The 14,024-nt window shown below is 40.0% G+C and overlaps 1 protein-coding gene across 4 annotated transcripts in view; it reads right to left on the bottom strand.

Moving 5' to 3' along the window:
* Positions 1 to 13,781, bottom strand: part of RFX3 (regulatory factor X3) — a 317,169-nt gene extending 303,388 nt beyond the window's left edge. For 2 of the 4 annotated variants that reach the window (XM_056106892.1, XM_056106894.1), the window contains exon 1: positions 13,755 to 13,781. Coding sequence is in view for 1 of the 4 variants with exons in the window: in XM_056106893.1 (XP_055962868.1) it covers positions 12,035 to 12,056 (22 nt within the window). In the remaining 3 variants the exon portion in view is untranslated. Of the gene's footprint in view, positions 1 to 12,034; positions 12,135 to 13,754 lie in introns of those variants that run through there. The other 2 variants (XM_056106891.1, XM_056106893.1) reach the window with 2 other exon arrangements.
* Between the last annotated feature and the right edge of the window lie 243 nt (positions 13,782 to 14,024).

Raw genomic sequence — 14,024 nt, 5'->3', positions numbered from 1 at the left:
GTTTAACTGTATTCTTAATACTGTCTACTTTTTCCATCATTATTGATTTCAAATCACGTCATTTTTCAGTCTATACTTTGAAATCTTAAAAATACAGTACAGGGGGGCTGGAGCAATAGCACAGCGGGTAGGGCATTTGCCTTGCACGCGGCCAACCCAGGTTCAATTCCCAGCATCCCATATGATCCCCTGAGCACCACCAGGAGTAATTCCTGAGTGCAGAGCCGGGAGTAATCCCTGAGTATCGCTGGGTGTGATCCAAAAAGAAAAAAAAAAAAAATACAGCACTGTGGGTAGGGCGTTTGCCTTGCACGCAGACAACCCGGGTTCGATTCCCAGCATCCCATATGGTCCCCTGAGCACTGCCAGGAGTAACTCATGAGTGCAGAGCCAGGAGTAACCCCTGTGCATCGCCGAGTGTGACCCAAAAAGCAAATAATAATAATAGTAATAATAATACTAATGCAGTACATATTTCCAAAATATATACTAATTTATATTTTATATGTAATTTCATATGTAGCTAAGAATATAAAATTTTCATCTAATAGACCTCATTTTCCTCTTTCAAAATATTCAAATATTTTAAAAATATTTTTCAAAACTCAATAGAAAAATGACCCATTTCAGGATCCCTATATTAACCAAATGTCTGCCATTAAATACACTCATATTTAATAAGTATCATGTAAATTATTAACCCCTCATTCAAAAGTAAAGCTAAAGAATAATTACATAAAGTGACAAGTACACAGATTAACATATGCAATTATCAAGCATCTTTCCTAGATATCTTTGGATCAGAAATTAGAAATGCAATTAATAATACTGGTAACATTACATGTTATGCATGTATGTATGTATAATATATAATATGTATGTATGCATAATATGCATAATATGCATGTTTTTATAATATGGTAACATATAGATACACTGAACAAGGCAAACTGGGTTTTTTATAGTTCCTAAATTGAAGCTTCTTTTTCTCTGTATATATATCAATAGCTATTCATTCTCCAGTTTTTCCAACTATATGCTCCAACCCTGATGTACCCTCATTCATATGCCATTTCCCGCAGACTGAGGTGGCACAGAGTGTCATGTGCTGGCATTCTCAGGCCTATAAACCAAAAGGTAGGCAGAACTTTCAAAACTAAAAGATACTGCATCACACAAAAAGGTACTAGATGTTTAGGAATTCCAAGCAGCAGTGTAAATGAGCAAAAATATATTGAGGATTATATTGTCCAATATGAAGTCTTTCGTTCCAAGTTTATCAAGGACAGCACTTATGAATGAAGTACCATGTTCACTAATGAGCTCTCACAAATTACCCTGATCTGCACCCCAGAGCAGTCACATTTCTATCAACATCGGTAAATGCTCAGGCAAGTCTAACACAAGCAAACACTAAAACACATTTTCTTCCTATTTCACAAATAAAATCCAACCTTACTCGTAAGCCAGATGGCTCTCAAACCTTTGCTGAAATATAAATCCACATCTATTATGCAGCTCTACTCATTCAACATTACTTAAAAGGGTTTAAATTTCAGAACTCAGCAGATTTCTAAAAATAAGGAAGCAGATCAAATGTTGATCCAGCAGTTCAACATCTTAGCCTAATTGGAAAATGAATTACAATTTTTACCTTTAACTATAACTTAATTCAACTTCAGGATTAGCGGCCTTTGTTAACTAAAGGTGGCCTCTGAAAGCCATCCTATGAGGCGATATTATAAACTATTCCCCAAATCACACAAAGGTAATTCAAAGAATTCTCCAGACATTTCCCCCAATTTTCTTTGCTTCAAGAAAATAGCATTCAGGTGGTTCAGATATTGTTCCAAACTACATATAATGCAAAAAATCAATTTTTAAAAAGTAATAGTGATAGTTGGGCTATAGTGATAGTAATAGTGATAGTAATAGTGATAATTGGGCTGGAGCGATAGCACAGCGGGTAGGGCGTTCGCCTTACAAGCGGCCAACATGGCCGACCCGAGTTCGATTCCTCCGCCCCTCTCGGAGAGCCCAGCAAGCTACCGAGAGTATTCGATATGCCAGACACAGTAACAACAAAGTCTCCAATGGAGACGTTACTGGGCCCGCTCGAGCAAATCGACGATCAACGGGAGGGCCTTTTTAATAGTGATAGCAATTTATATCACCAAACAAAATGTGCATTGAAATGACTTTCTAAGACTCTACATCCACATATACACACAAAACACACTATCTAATTTAACCTCTATATTTCTTAATATAATCACATCCTAAAATATATCTTGTCAACAAAATGTTTTAAAAAGTTCTTTAGAAACTTGGATTACAATCATGTTGCAAAACATAGAACTAATTTTATCTGGCCTACGTATATTAATTTTTCAAACTGGGTTCTCACTGGGTTCGCACTTAAAATATATACTATACATTTAAATAGTAAAGGTGGTTTTCAGATCACAAATGAAATCTCCTGTTTTTTAATAATGATCCTTAAGCTGATACTTCATTAAAATTCATCCCAAGATTATTATCAGATATAATTTGATACCAATCAATGAAAGCCAATTGTGACATAATATTATATACTCTTTGGTTTTCTGAAATGTCTAAACATTGGGTGAACCTAGTTAAAACTGGAAAAAAGATACATACAAAACAACAATGTATACTGTAAACCATGTGTGTCTAATATAATAAAACATAATATTCACAAAGCAATACAAAATGTAGACAGGTAGGTTTAAGAAATTGTTTTCATTATTAAACACATCAACTTAGACTTTCAGCAGAACCAAATGATATGCTTAGAAGATTCTTAAAAGAATCCCTAAAATATTATTTCATATCCACTAATATCTTAAGGGATGAACACATACAATACAATCAGTTTGAGTAAAGGAATCACTGAAAAATATAAAAGAGGAAAATTGCCAGACTCATGAAGATGTATGCTCTCTGCAGAATACTACAGTAGGGGAAAAAATACACAGAAGAAACATCTAAGTACCTTCGGTCTCTCATTCTCAGGCCCCAGTGCAACTTCAACCCTTACCCTCATCAGAACTTTATAGTCCAGGAAAACTTGACAGTCCCGGGTCAACAGAACACTTAAAACACTAGCATTATAAAAGAAGAAACAGGATATGATTTCTAAAGATATATCCTCTTCCTGCCCCTCTCCAGCTCTCTCCCTCATCTTTCTCAAAATAAAGCACGGAAGTTAATTGACAGTTTTAAGAACGGTTTTGCATATTAACCATGTTGATTGAAACTGGAGACAAAGAGATACATTTTTGAGAATGTAGCTATTCTATTATACAATCTATTATACAGAAACATGCAAATGGTACAAAGTATTGAAATGTCCACTGTATATCAGATGTTTAAAGCTTTTATCAATAAAAAATAACATTAATTTTTTAAACAAAAAACAATCAATTTTTCAGAGACTCTGTAAGGCTAGTGAAAAACATGAAATAAGCAGACTATATTACTTGCCTAAAATAACTGCAAAAGCTCTTCCCTTTATAATATACAATCCTGGAAATTCTTGGTAAGTCCACTTACCAAATCAACATTAAAATAAAATTTGGTAAAAATACACACTTCTTGACTAAAGGCACAATAATTTTTCTGCTTATCAAATCTAAAAATGCTTATCTAAGTATAAACTACATGTTTTAAAAAGCAGCAAGTGGAAATTTATAAAAGAATATCAGTGTGAATAATAGCAATGCATCCCAGGATTGGTTCCCCAATTACTCTAACGGCTCCCAACTCTCTTGACAGGAACTTCTCTTTTCAAGACCAGGTAAACAGGGGCAGAGTGATTTTACAGCAGGTAGTGTTTGCCTTGCACACAGCCCAACTAGGTATGATCCCTGAGCACTGAGCCAAGAGTAAGCTCCGAGCACCACTGTGCGTGGCCCAAAAAAAAAAACGAAACAAAAACAGCTAAATATCACACAGGGAAGAAAAAGTCATGGTTTTAATAATTGGGAAAGAGATGAGGAAAAAGATAAATTCTACTGCTTTTGATGAGAACACGATCCATCTCTCCCTTCATCTCCCTACAACCCCCACCCTGTCGAATATCTTATCCACACATACTTGGGAAATTATGTCCTGTTTTAAATATCTCATTGGTGAGCAACAGGCAAGAAACCCCAACTGTCAGACATTTGTCTGGCACACAGATATACAGGAGCTGGCTCTGCAGGAGCTCAAGCTGTGAGACTCAGCTAACTCCAATGTGGGTGAGGAAAACAGGGCACTTGGCCACAGTTCCCTAAAGGGGCCAACGAGACAGTGAAACTTTCTGAGTCTGCCATAGGTATGACCCAAAGGCTGGATTTTTTTTTTCTTTATTACTCTTGTAGGAAGAAAGAGCAGGCAAACCTAATATTACTTTGGAAGTTCTATCAGTACAAGAAACACCAGACCTGCCTTCATACTGCAGGCAAACTTCCCATCGATAGTCTAAGCCAGGGAATCACCAACTATTAATGAAAGGAAGAACCTGAGTTGTCACACAGCTCTAAAGCTTCACTTTACAAACGGAACAACTGAGGCTTGGAGAGTTTACGCGGCCAGCCTAAAGTTTAAAGGCAGAGAGCACAAAGGGCTGAAGCACAAGCTTTTTTATATGCTGAACGCCCAGGTCTTATCCCCAGCACCAAACGGTCCTCTGAGCACTATCATGGATGACTCCTGAGAACAGTGTGTCCAAAAACAAAACAGACAAAAAAACAAACAAAGGGCAGCCAACTCAGTGCCAGGTCAGAACCTTTTTACTCCTCTTGACTTCCTTTGGCTGGCACTTTTTAAGATATTTATATATCAGCCTAGCTATCCTCTACCCTTTATCCTTCCATAGTGTCTCTCCATACTTTCACCACTGAAAACACTTTTATTTTCATACCAGCTTCCTTGTTCTAAATTTTTCTGGGCTTAAGTTCCACTATGCCTTGTCCAATTTTACATAAATAGGAAATACCAGGAACCTGTAGCAATCTTAACTATGAACTGTAAAGCAGAGGCAAGAAATACTCTCTGGTACATTATAACATCCAAGAAAAGCAATGGGGGAAAAAAATCACAGTGTTAAAAAGTCAGCGGTGAGCAAGCATATATAGGTGACTGTTCAAGTACAGTATTTTGGGGTTGTAGATAGCACAGCAGGTAGGGTTCTTGCCTTGCATTTGACCAGCCCATATGGTCCCCTGAGTACCAACAACACTACCCGCCCCCAGCACTGCTCGGTATGTCCCTCCCACCCCCACCATAAAAGTATTTTTGGATTAGAGCACTGTAGCACTGTCCTCCCGTTGTTCATCAATTTGCTCGAGCAGGCCCAGTAACGTCTCCATTTTGAGACTTGTTACTGTGTTTGGCATATTGAATACATCACGGGTAGTTTGCCAGGCTTTGCCATGGGGGCGAGATACTCTCGGTCACTTGCAGGGCTCACTGAGAAGGGCAGAGGAATCGAACCCGGCTCAGCCGGGCTGGCTACGTGCACGGCAAACGTCCTACCGCTGTGCTATTTTACTTAAAATGCTTAGCTGTAGTCCAGTCCATAGCCAGGTCTTAGAAGGGTACCCTCTGAAGCAAAATCATGCTCAATTTACATTAGAGTAAATTTATGTCGTTAGTGGGAAAAGGTTATGGTTTCTTCAAGAGGAGTGTAAACTGAAGAGAAACACAATAATCAATGATACAAAATGTTAACAATATTACCTTACCATCTAAGTCACATTTCCTAATACTTCTTCCAAAAGTTCTTCTACAAACGTGTCCACTTCATTGGAGAAAGAAAAGATGACTGAGCTAAGAGTAAGCCTACTTTTAAGGGGCTTATAACAATAAAAATGATTAAGTTCTTAACAGAAAGGAGAAGCAGCACAGGAGAAGAGGCAAAAGGTCTGTATAGTATATAAAAGGTAAAGGTAAAGGCCCTCCCGTTGATCGTCGATTTGCTCGAGCGGGCCCAGTAACGTCTCCATTGGAGACTTTGTTGTTACTGTGTCTGGCATATCGAATACTCTCGGTAGCTTGCCGGGCTCTCCGAGACGGGCGGAGGAATCGAACTCGGGTCGGCCATGTTGGCCTCTTGTAAGGCGAACGCCCTACCCGCTGTGCTATGTATAGTATATAGTACGTCAGCATTTAAAAAAGTGATGGATGTGGGGCTGGAGCAATAGCACAGCGGGGAGGGCGTTTGCCTTGCACGCACCTGACCCAGGTTCGATTCCAAGCATCCCATATGGTCCTCCGAACACCACCAGGAGTAATTCCTGAGTGCAGACCAGGAGTAATCCCTGTGCATCGCCAGGTGTGACCCCGAAAAAAGGAAAAAAAAAAAGTGATAGATGGTCCGGTGAATTACCTATTGAAATGTATAAATCACATTTCCAGTCTGGGAAAGATTAGGGGGTATTAAAGATTTTTAAGATGAAAAAAAAATTATCTTAAATGTTTAGAAAAATAGAAGAACTAATTGCTTAATAGTTATTGACTTAGATATTGACTCCAAATTTCCCTCTCGACATCTGTAACACTTTAATAAATAGAAAGATGACACCTTTCCTTGATACTTCCTATTATATATATGTTCTATTGGATAGCACTCCAAGACTATTTTAAACCTCAAGATTGGGATAGGTATTGATGCAGTAGTGACTGCACACATCTGCTGATCCTTAGTAAAGTAACAATTCAGAGCGGTGTATTAAAAAAATTAGGAATAATTTTTAATAGATTCATCTTTATATACCTATCTAGACTATTTTGTCATTATGATATGTTAGTAATCATACTATTAACAAAGCTTATAACCAGGACTCATCGTTTTTAAATGAATTTTGAAAAGGAAAATAAAAATTGGATAATGAACTAGGTAACAGGAACTGTAAGAGTTTATAAAATGTTGCATCATTAGTCCTCAGTCTAAGATCCCTGCATCAAAAAAGCTACCCAAGAAATAATTCGTGACATTCAGTCTGCAGAGCTAAACTAAAATATAACACTGGGACAGCATCCTAATAATTTAGAGTAAGAAGAAGACTGCTTATCAAACATTAATAGCACCATGTCATTGTTTTATTTTTCAAACAGAAGAGAAGGGAATAATTATGCTACGAATGTAGATAAATGGGTAGTTTTTCAAAGCCCCAAGCCCACATAAAAACTCTTCACTGGCAAAAATAGTTTGAATAGATATTATCTTAGTATTTTTATAGTATGTTAACTAGCCACCGTATATTCAACATATATTCTTTTTGTTAAATAATGGACCACAGTACGTTATATAAATTACTAACTTTAATCCTCAAAAAACCTCCACATGGCAGGCAGGTAACAGTGATCCTATTTTTGAGATAAGAGGGGTAAAGTTAAAATAAAGGCAATTAATTTGTCCAGGGTCTGAGAGCTATTAAGTAATCTGAAACCTGACTACAAGGGCTGTGCTTACTTTTTTGTTTTTTGGTGGGGGAAGGCAGTGGGCCACATTAGAAAGTGCTCAGGGGTAAATCCTGATGGTCTCACAAAACTGTATGTGGTACTGGGGATCAAGCCAGGATCAGCTGCATGAAAGGCAAGTGTCGTATCACAGTACTATCAGGCTCCAGGGGCTGAGTTCTTAACTCTTCTATACAAATTTAAAGAAAAAACAAACCTATCTGGTATGCCAAACATATTTCAAATTTTAAAACTGTTTCAGAGAATACACTTTACACTTTGATGTAAAAATTTAAACCTTAAATACAAAAATTCTGAAACACAACTTTGACATCATTCAAAAATCTAAGTGGCTGATGACACTGTAATAAACTGCAAAAATACAGCTTTTAAGAAAAAAGACCAAAAAGACTAATACTTTAAATGTAATTCTCCACTGATGTTTTAGACTTTTTGTGGCATTCCAACAGCTGAAGTTCTATGCCTTATTTATTTTTTACAAAATACCACATTTTGCTGATTATAGTTCAATGTGGGATAGTAATATAAATCCATTGCTTGGAGGAAAATGTTTATATGATGTAACTTTATCTTTCTAAGCTTCCTTGAGGAGATACTGAATACCACAGATTCGGTATTTCTCTTTAAGAGTATTTACTTAAGTGGAAAGAAAGTTAATGATATGGTCCAGAAGATATTACAAGGATAAGGCATTAAAAAGGCTCATCAGGGTTTAATCCCTGGCATCCCATATTGTCCTTTTTAGTAATGCTAGTAGTGATCCCTGAGCACAGAGCCAGGAGAAAGCCCTGAACACTGACAGGTGTGGCCCAAAGGCCCCCAGCTCTCCCCAAAAGGTAATGATACAAGAATTCCAAAAGATTGGCTACAATAATTATCCTAAAAAAAGTTCTGACTCCTCAAGTACTTGGTAAGATACAAAAAAGCAATACATTATCAATCTCAAAGGGTACATGACTTAAAGAAAAAAAAACTAAAATTTTTCAAGCAAGGTGGTATTAAAATAATCAAACCAGATTACTCCAACTGCATAAAGTGGCACTGAATTCTCTAAATAGTTCTTAGTATTATTATTGTTTTCATAGTCCTATAAGTAATATCACCACACACTTTCGTAAGTATTTTACCACTGAAAGCAAATCACTATGTACAAAAATGTTCCAACATACCTAATTCACAGAGTACAAAGACATCCTGCCAAAAGCCTATGGTTAAGTTAAACTAAACTTTTACTATTAAAATATTCCAACAAAATAATCAACGTATACAAGCCTATAGAATTAAATGTCAACATTCAAACTCGACCAAAGGTACCAACTTTAATATTGCCTTATGCTCTGTTAATATATATACTAGTACAGAAACAGGCTTTTATATCAAACTGTCCATTAAAACAGTTTATTCAATTTATACTCCTCAGAAATAAGGCTATTATATGCTTGAATGCATATGTATCAAATTTTTTCTTTAAATAAGGGTTCTAATCAGTTCACATTCTTAGTAATGATAATCTCATGTTGCAAACAGCATAGCACCCTCTGGTGCATTTGTTATAATATATACAAAATTTTCACAAAAGGAGAGATCAGAGTAAAAATAAACCTTAGAAATCAATAGGTTGACACTCCTTTATTTACACAAGTACGTATTTAAAACATTAATGCTTAAAACAATTTTTAATAAAAAAAGAGCCCTAAGAACTATAGCACAATAGAAGCAAGTCAGAAAATGTTTGTCAGAAAATATTTCAAATAATCAATGAGTAAAAACCAATTCCAACATTGATCATTCAAAGTAAAATACCATGCAGAGAAAAGTTTGCTTGTTTTTTTTTTAAAGACAGGGATGATGAAACTTGTCACCTTAACCAAATTTCAGTTCATTCAAATCCTATTTGACTTTTTGCTTCAGTTAAATTTGTCATGAAACATGCTCTGTGTATTTTCTCTGGATTCAAAAGAAATTTTTTCATTAAGTCTAATAAAATGCTTAAGTGTTGAGTTAAAGGACTGGCAAATTGAAAATAGAATGACTCAGAAAAAACTTAGGTTAGTTAAATTACAAACCTTGATTAAATATAGTTCCAATTTTTTACTTTATAAAAGCATCTTCTAAGGAAAATAACAGAAGTCTATCTTACAAAGGACAAAAACAAAAGATGCCACCTGCTTTAGACAACTCTTGTGAACCACCAAAATTCCCAAAGCACAAAAATTCACAAAGCATAGAAGAAATGATGGAAATGACACCTGTTTAAAGCAACCATGAGTCCCTAACACACTAGTTCTAGCCAAATTGATTCCCAAAACACGGGAACACTATGCACCTGTGAAGAGAGGGAAATTTAAAAATCATTTTAAAATAGTAACTTTGCTTGTGTGTACAAACACCATGATGCCTAGTCAAAAGTATCCCAAGAGAAACTATTAGTAGACCGAATTTTTCACCTAAAAAGGTTCTGCATAAAAGCAACACAAAACAAGCAACAGAAGCTTCATAATTTAAGTTTTACTTCTTAAAGTTTCTCCAAAATTTAGAAGTTTATTTCTTTGTAGTTACATTGTTCTCAAGATAGATAGAAAACACAAAAACAAAGAAACATTATTACACTGTTTGGATACTTTTTTGTTAATGTTTCTCATCTCCACCATTTGAATGCTATATCCAGGCTTTTAAACATACATACGGTTTATAAAAAAAAAAATTATATCCACCTACTAATTTCCTCTGATGAAAGTTTGGAGGAAAACGCAGACAAGACATCCACATCTCAAGGATAATGAAACACGTTACAACACACAATTTCATTTTATAATACATAGCATCTATCTTACATACAGTTCATTCTATTAAGTGCTCACTTTAAACAAAATTATCGACATTAAATTTATTTAGGATAAAATAACTTGGGGATTTAAGTATACTCAATTTACAAATTAAAAAATCTTTAATCACCACCTAAATGGCTTAGTTATGAGATTATTAGCATACTCTAGAAATATTTTTAAGTGTATGGAATATGACCCCCTAGACCAAAAACATGGATTGTTCAATGAAGCATATTAGAATGCGATGTAGTTCACTATATACTACATACATAGGGATATTTATTTCTTTAAATTCATAGGCAAAATCCAAGAAAGCTGGTAGGTATTATGATAAGAAACAAATCACAGATGTTCAGCTACTCAGAACAAGTTGTGTTTAAGTTATTTCAGGTTAAATTGTTATCTAACAGCTGAAGTGTTAGAAGTGCAGTCACTTTCTTCTATTAGTCTATAAAGTGCAAACACAAAAGAAGATATATAGTAAAATCTCTCTAGTAAAAAATATCACAGGTAATATCTGATGTTTTTAAGGAAATGCTAAGTATCTCGTGTCAAAACTTCTCAGTTATTTCTGGTTATAGGAGCCTATCCATCTGAATAACGTTAACATACTCGAGACAAATCTCTAACCAAAACTTATATACCGCAGAAGTGCTCTGAAGAATGGATCGATAATAATTCAATTTAGGTTCCGCTTTCAAATCAGCTGTGAAGAATGAAGATCTAAATTATGGAAAATATAAATCAAGTTGTAATGAGTAATGAGTTTAATGAGTGAAATGCCTCAAAAAAGTCACTGCACACCGCAAATGAAAATACTGAACCACGATAGCTAATAATCTACTCAGCTGAACATCTATTATGTAAATGGCAGGATGTCTGAAGCTGTCTCAAGACAGCAAAACTCCTCTGAACTTCAGAGAGAGTTTAAAGGACCCAGGAACTTCACCATCCAAAAGTGTCCAGGCATTTGACACTCATCTGAACAGAAAAAAGGACGCAAGTTAGTATTAGAGATTTGCATGGGACCCAGGTTGGCCAGGGGGTGGATCGACATAAAAAAAGAAATCCGAAATGCCCTGAGAAAAGTTTTTTTGGAATCACCATTTTCACTTAAGGCGGTCATCGCGGAAAAAATGATTTGAAAGAAGACGTTATTTTTTGAACTCCAACTGTGATTTTCAAAGACTTATTCGCTTCCAACAGAATCACAACCAACCACCGGCGTCTTGGTGAAGATTTTAAGAATAATTAATACTGTCAAATTATTCACAGGCAACTAACTCTCCCAGGTAAATCAAACATGTTTGCTGTTGAACTCTTTGAATGTTTAGAAATCCCAATTGGAAGCTTCAAAATCATGTGCAAATATTTCAAGGCGCTGCATTTGGTTACTTGCACACACTCGCTGTCCAAAACTCTCACTGGTCATTTTCAGGCTGGAAAATGAACAAACCGACAAGGATCCCTAAAACTCGGGTCCCCTCTCGCCAAGCCCTCAATATTCGAGGACTCCTTAGCATTCAAATCGCCAGCAAAGAAAAGCTTCCCCAAAGGCAGACTGAACAAGGAGAAAGTCCTCCCAGCCAGGTTGAAGTCACTGTCTAAATAACAACCCCCCCCCCAAAAAAAAAAAGTAAAACACACGAAAACACACGTTAAGGACACACAACGCCTAGGTCTTAAAAACCACAAAGAAAGTAAAATATACACACGTTTTAAGTTGGGAAGCTTCATACATTCTTTATGAACAACTCGACTTCAATTTCAGCTCTCAAAGGGAAACGCACAGAGATGAAGACGGGAGGGGAGAGGAGGGGGGAAACTCTTCCAAGTGCCCCAAGTGTCACGAATGACACCGCCGCCAACGGAGTTCTCGCCTCAAGAGCCGAGCTGAGCTCAAGTCCTTTCCCCGATTGACCGCACACCGAGTCGCAGCACCCCCGGGAAAACCGCTCCCACGCCACGGCCCGGGAGGGGGGTGGGGGTCCGGCAAAGTGAGATGGAACCTCCCGGCGGCAGCCCCCCTCCCATCCCCATCATCCCCATCATCATCCCCATCTCCATCATCCCCATCATCCCCATCATCCCCATCCCCGCAAGCAGGAGAAAGCACTGTCAAGAACTACTAACCCAAGTACCGCAGATGCCCTGCGTCCGGTGGCAACAATCACACGCGCGCACGCACACGCGCACGCACACACACACACACACACACACACACACTCAATGGGGGGGGGGGGGTAGGGGAAACACACTTTAAAAAAAAAAATCTTGCTTGCCCGGTGCAGAAACGGGAGACCAGCGAGTGTAGAGGCCCCCCCACCCCGGTTTCCCATGTGTGTGCACGCACGCTGAAGGGGTCGGGGGTCGCAGGGGGTGGGGGGGGAGGGCAGAGTGCAGAACGGATCTTCAAAAACAGAAGACTGTGTGCCGCACAAAAGGAAACACAGTTTTAAAAAGAAAGAAGAGCGAAAAAGAACCGGGGCGGCAGCGGAGGGGCCCAAAAAAGGACGCGCAGGAGGAGACCCCCCCCCCCCACCAATTCCCCCGTTTGGGGCAGCCGGCAAAAAAAAGAGAGAGAGAGAGAGAGAGGGGCCGAAAGGGAAAGGCATCGGCGGTGGGAAAAGTTGCCACCGTTGTAGCAGGAGGGAAAAAAAAACAAGACCCCCTAACGAGGCCCCCCCAAGTGAACAACAACAACAACAGCAGCAACAGCAACAGCAGCAACAGCAACAACAACAACAACAACAACACAAGCACCTCTCGGGCCCCCCCCCCCACCACCACCACCCCGCACCCCCCGCCCCCCTTGGCACATTGTTGTCTATTTCGCTCGGGCCCCGGACCGGGAATCCCGCCGCTCGGCCCGGGAGGAAAAGGCAAGAGCGAGCGAGGGAGCGAGCGGGAGAAAGGGGGGCGAAGTCTCCGTCTTCCCCCGACCCTCCTCCTCCTCCTCCTCCTCCTCCCCGTCCTCCTCCTCCTCCTCCTCCTCCTCCTCGGACCAGACCTCCGTGCAGGAGCTCCAGCCTCTGCAGCGGGCGACCGGGGCTCCCTCTCCCGCCGCCGGCCGCTCGCAGCCCCCTCGAGCTCCCGCCGCATCCCCGGAGCGCGGCCGCCCGGGGCCGGGGCCGGGGCCGGGGCCGGGGCCGGGGCCGGGGCCGGGGCCGGCGGGCGGGCGGGCGGGCGGGCCGGGCGGGCGGCGCGGCGCCCACACCCCCGGACCCAGAGCCGCGGGCGCGCACACGGCCCATTGTAAACAAGCCCGGGCGGGGGGTGGGGGCCGGCGGAGCCCCGCGGCCGCCCCCCGGGGTCGGGAGGGAGCCCCCCGCGCAGCCAGCCAGCCGGCCGGACTCGGCTCGCACCCACGGACACACACACACACGCGCGCGCGCTCGTGCATTCACACACAGGTAGAGACCGAAGCATATTCACCTTGGCTGTGGATTATTGTGGTGGTGGTGGTGGTGGTGTTGTTGGTGGGTGATGGAGATGGTGGTGGTGGTGGTGGGGAGGAGGAAGAGGAGGAGGAGGAGGAGGAGGAGGAGGAGGAGGAGGAGGAGGAGAGGAGTAGTTGTTGTTGATGGGTAACAGTCGCCAGGACTACGGTGGCTATGGCGCTTGATTCACAAGGCAACGGTTGCTATAACTCACAAAAGAGAGAGAGAGGGAGCGGGAGAGGGAGCGAGGGAGAGGGAGAGGGAG

This window comes from Sorex fumeus, unplaced genomic scaffold (genome assembly GCF_029834395.1).
Source record: "Sorex fumeus unplaced genomic scaffold, SorFum_2.1 ptg000149l, whole genome shotgun sequence".
NCBI lineage: Eukaryota > Metazoa > Chordata > Mammalia > Eulipotyphla > Soricidae > Sorex > Sorex fumeus.
Note: the sequence above shows the minus strand (reverse complement) of the source record. Positions and strands in the feature narration are given on the sequence as shown.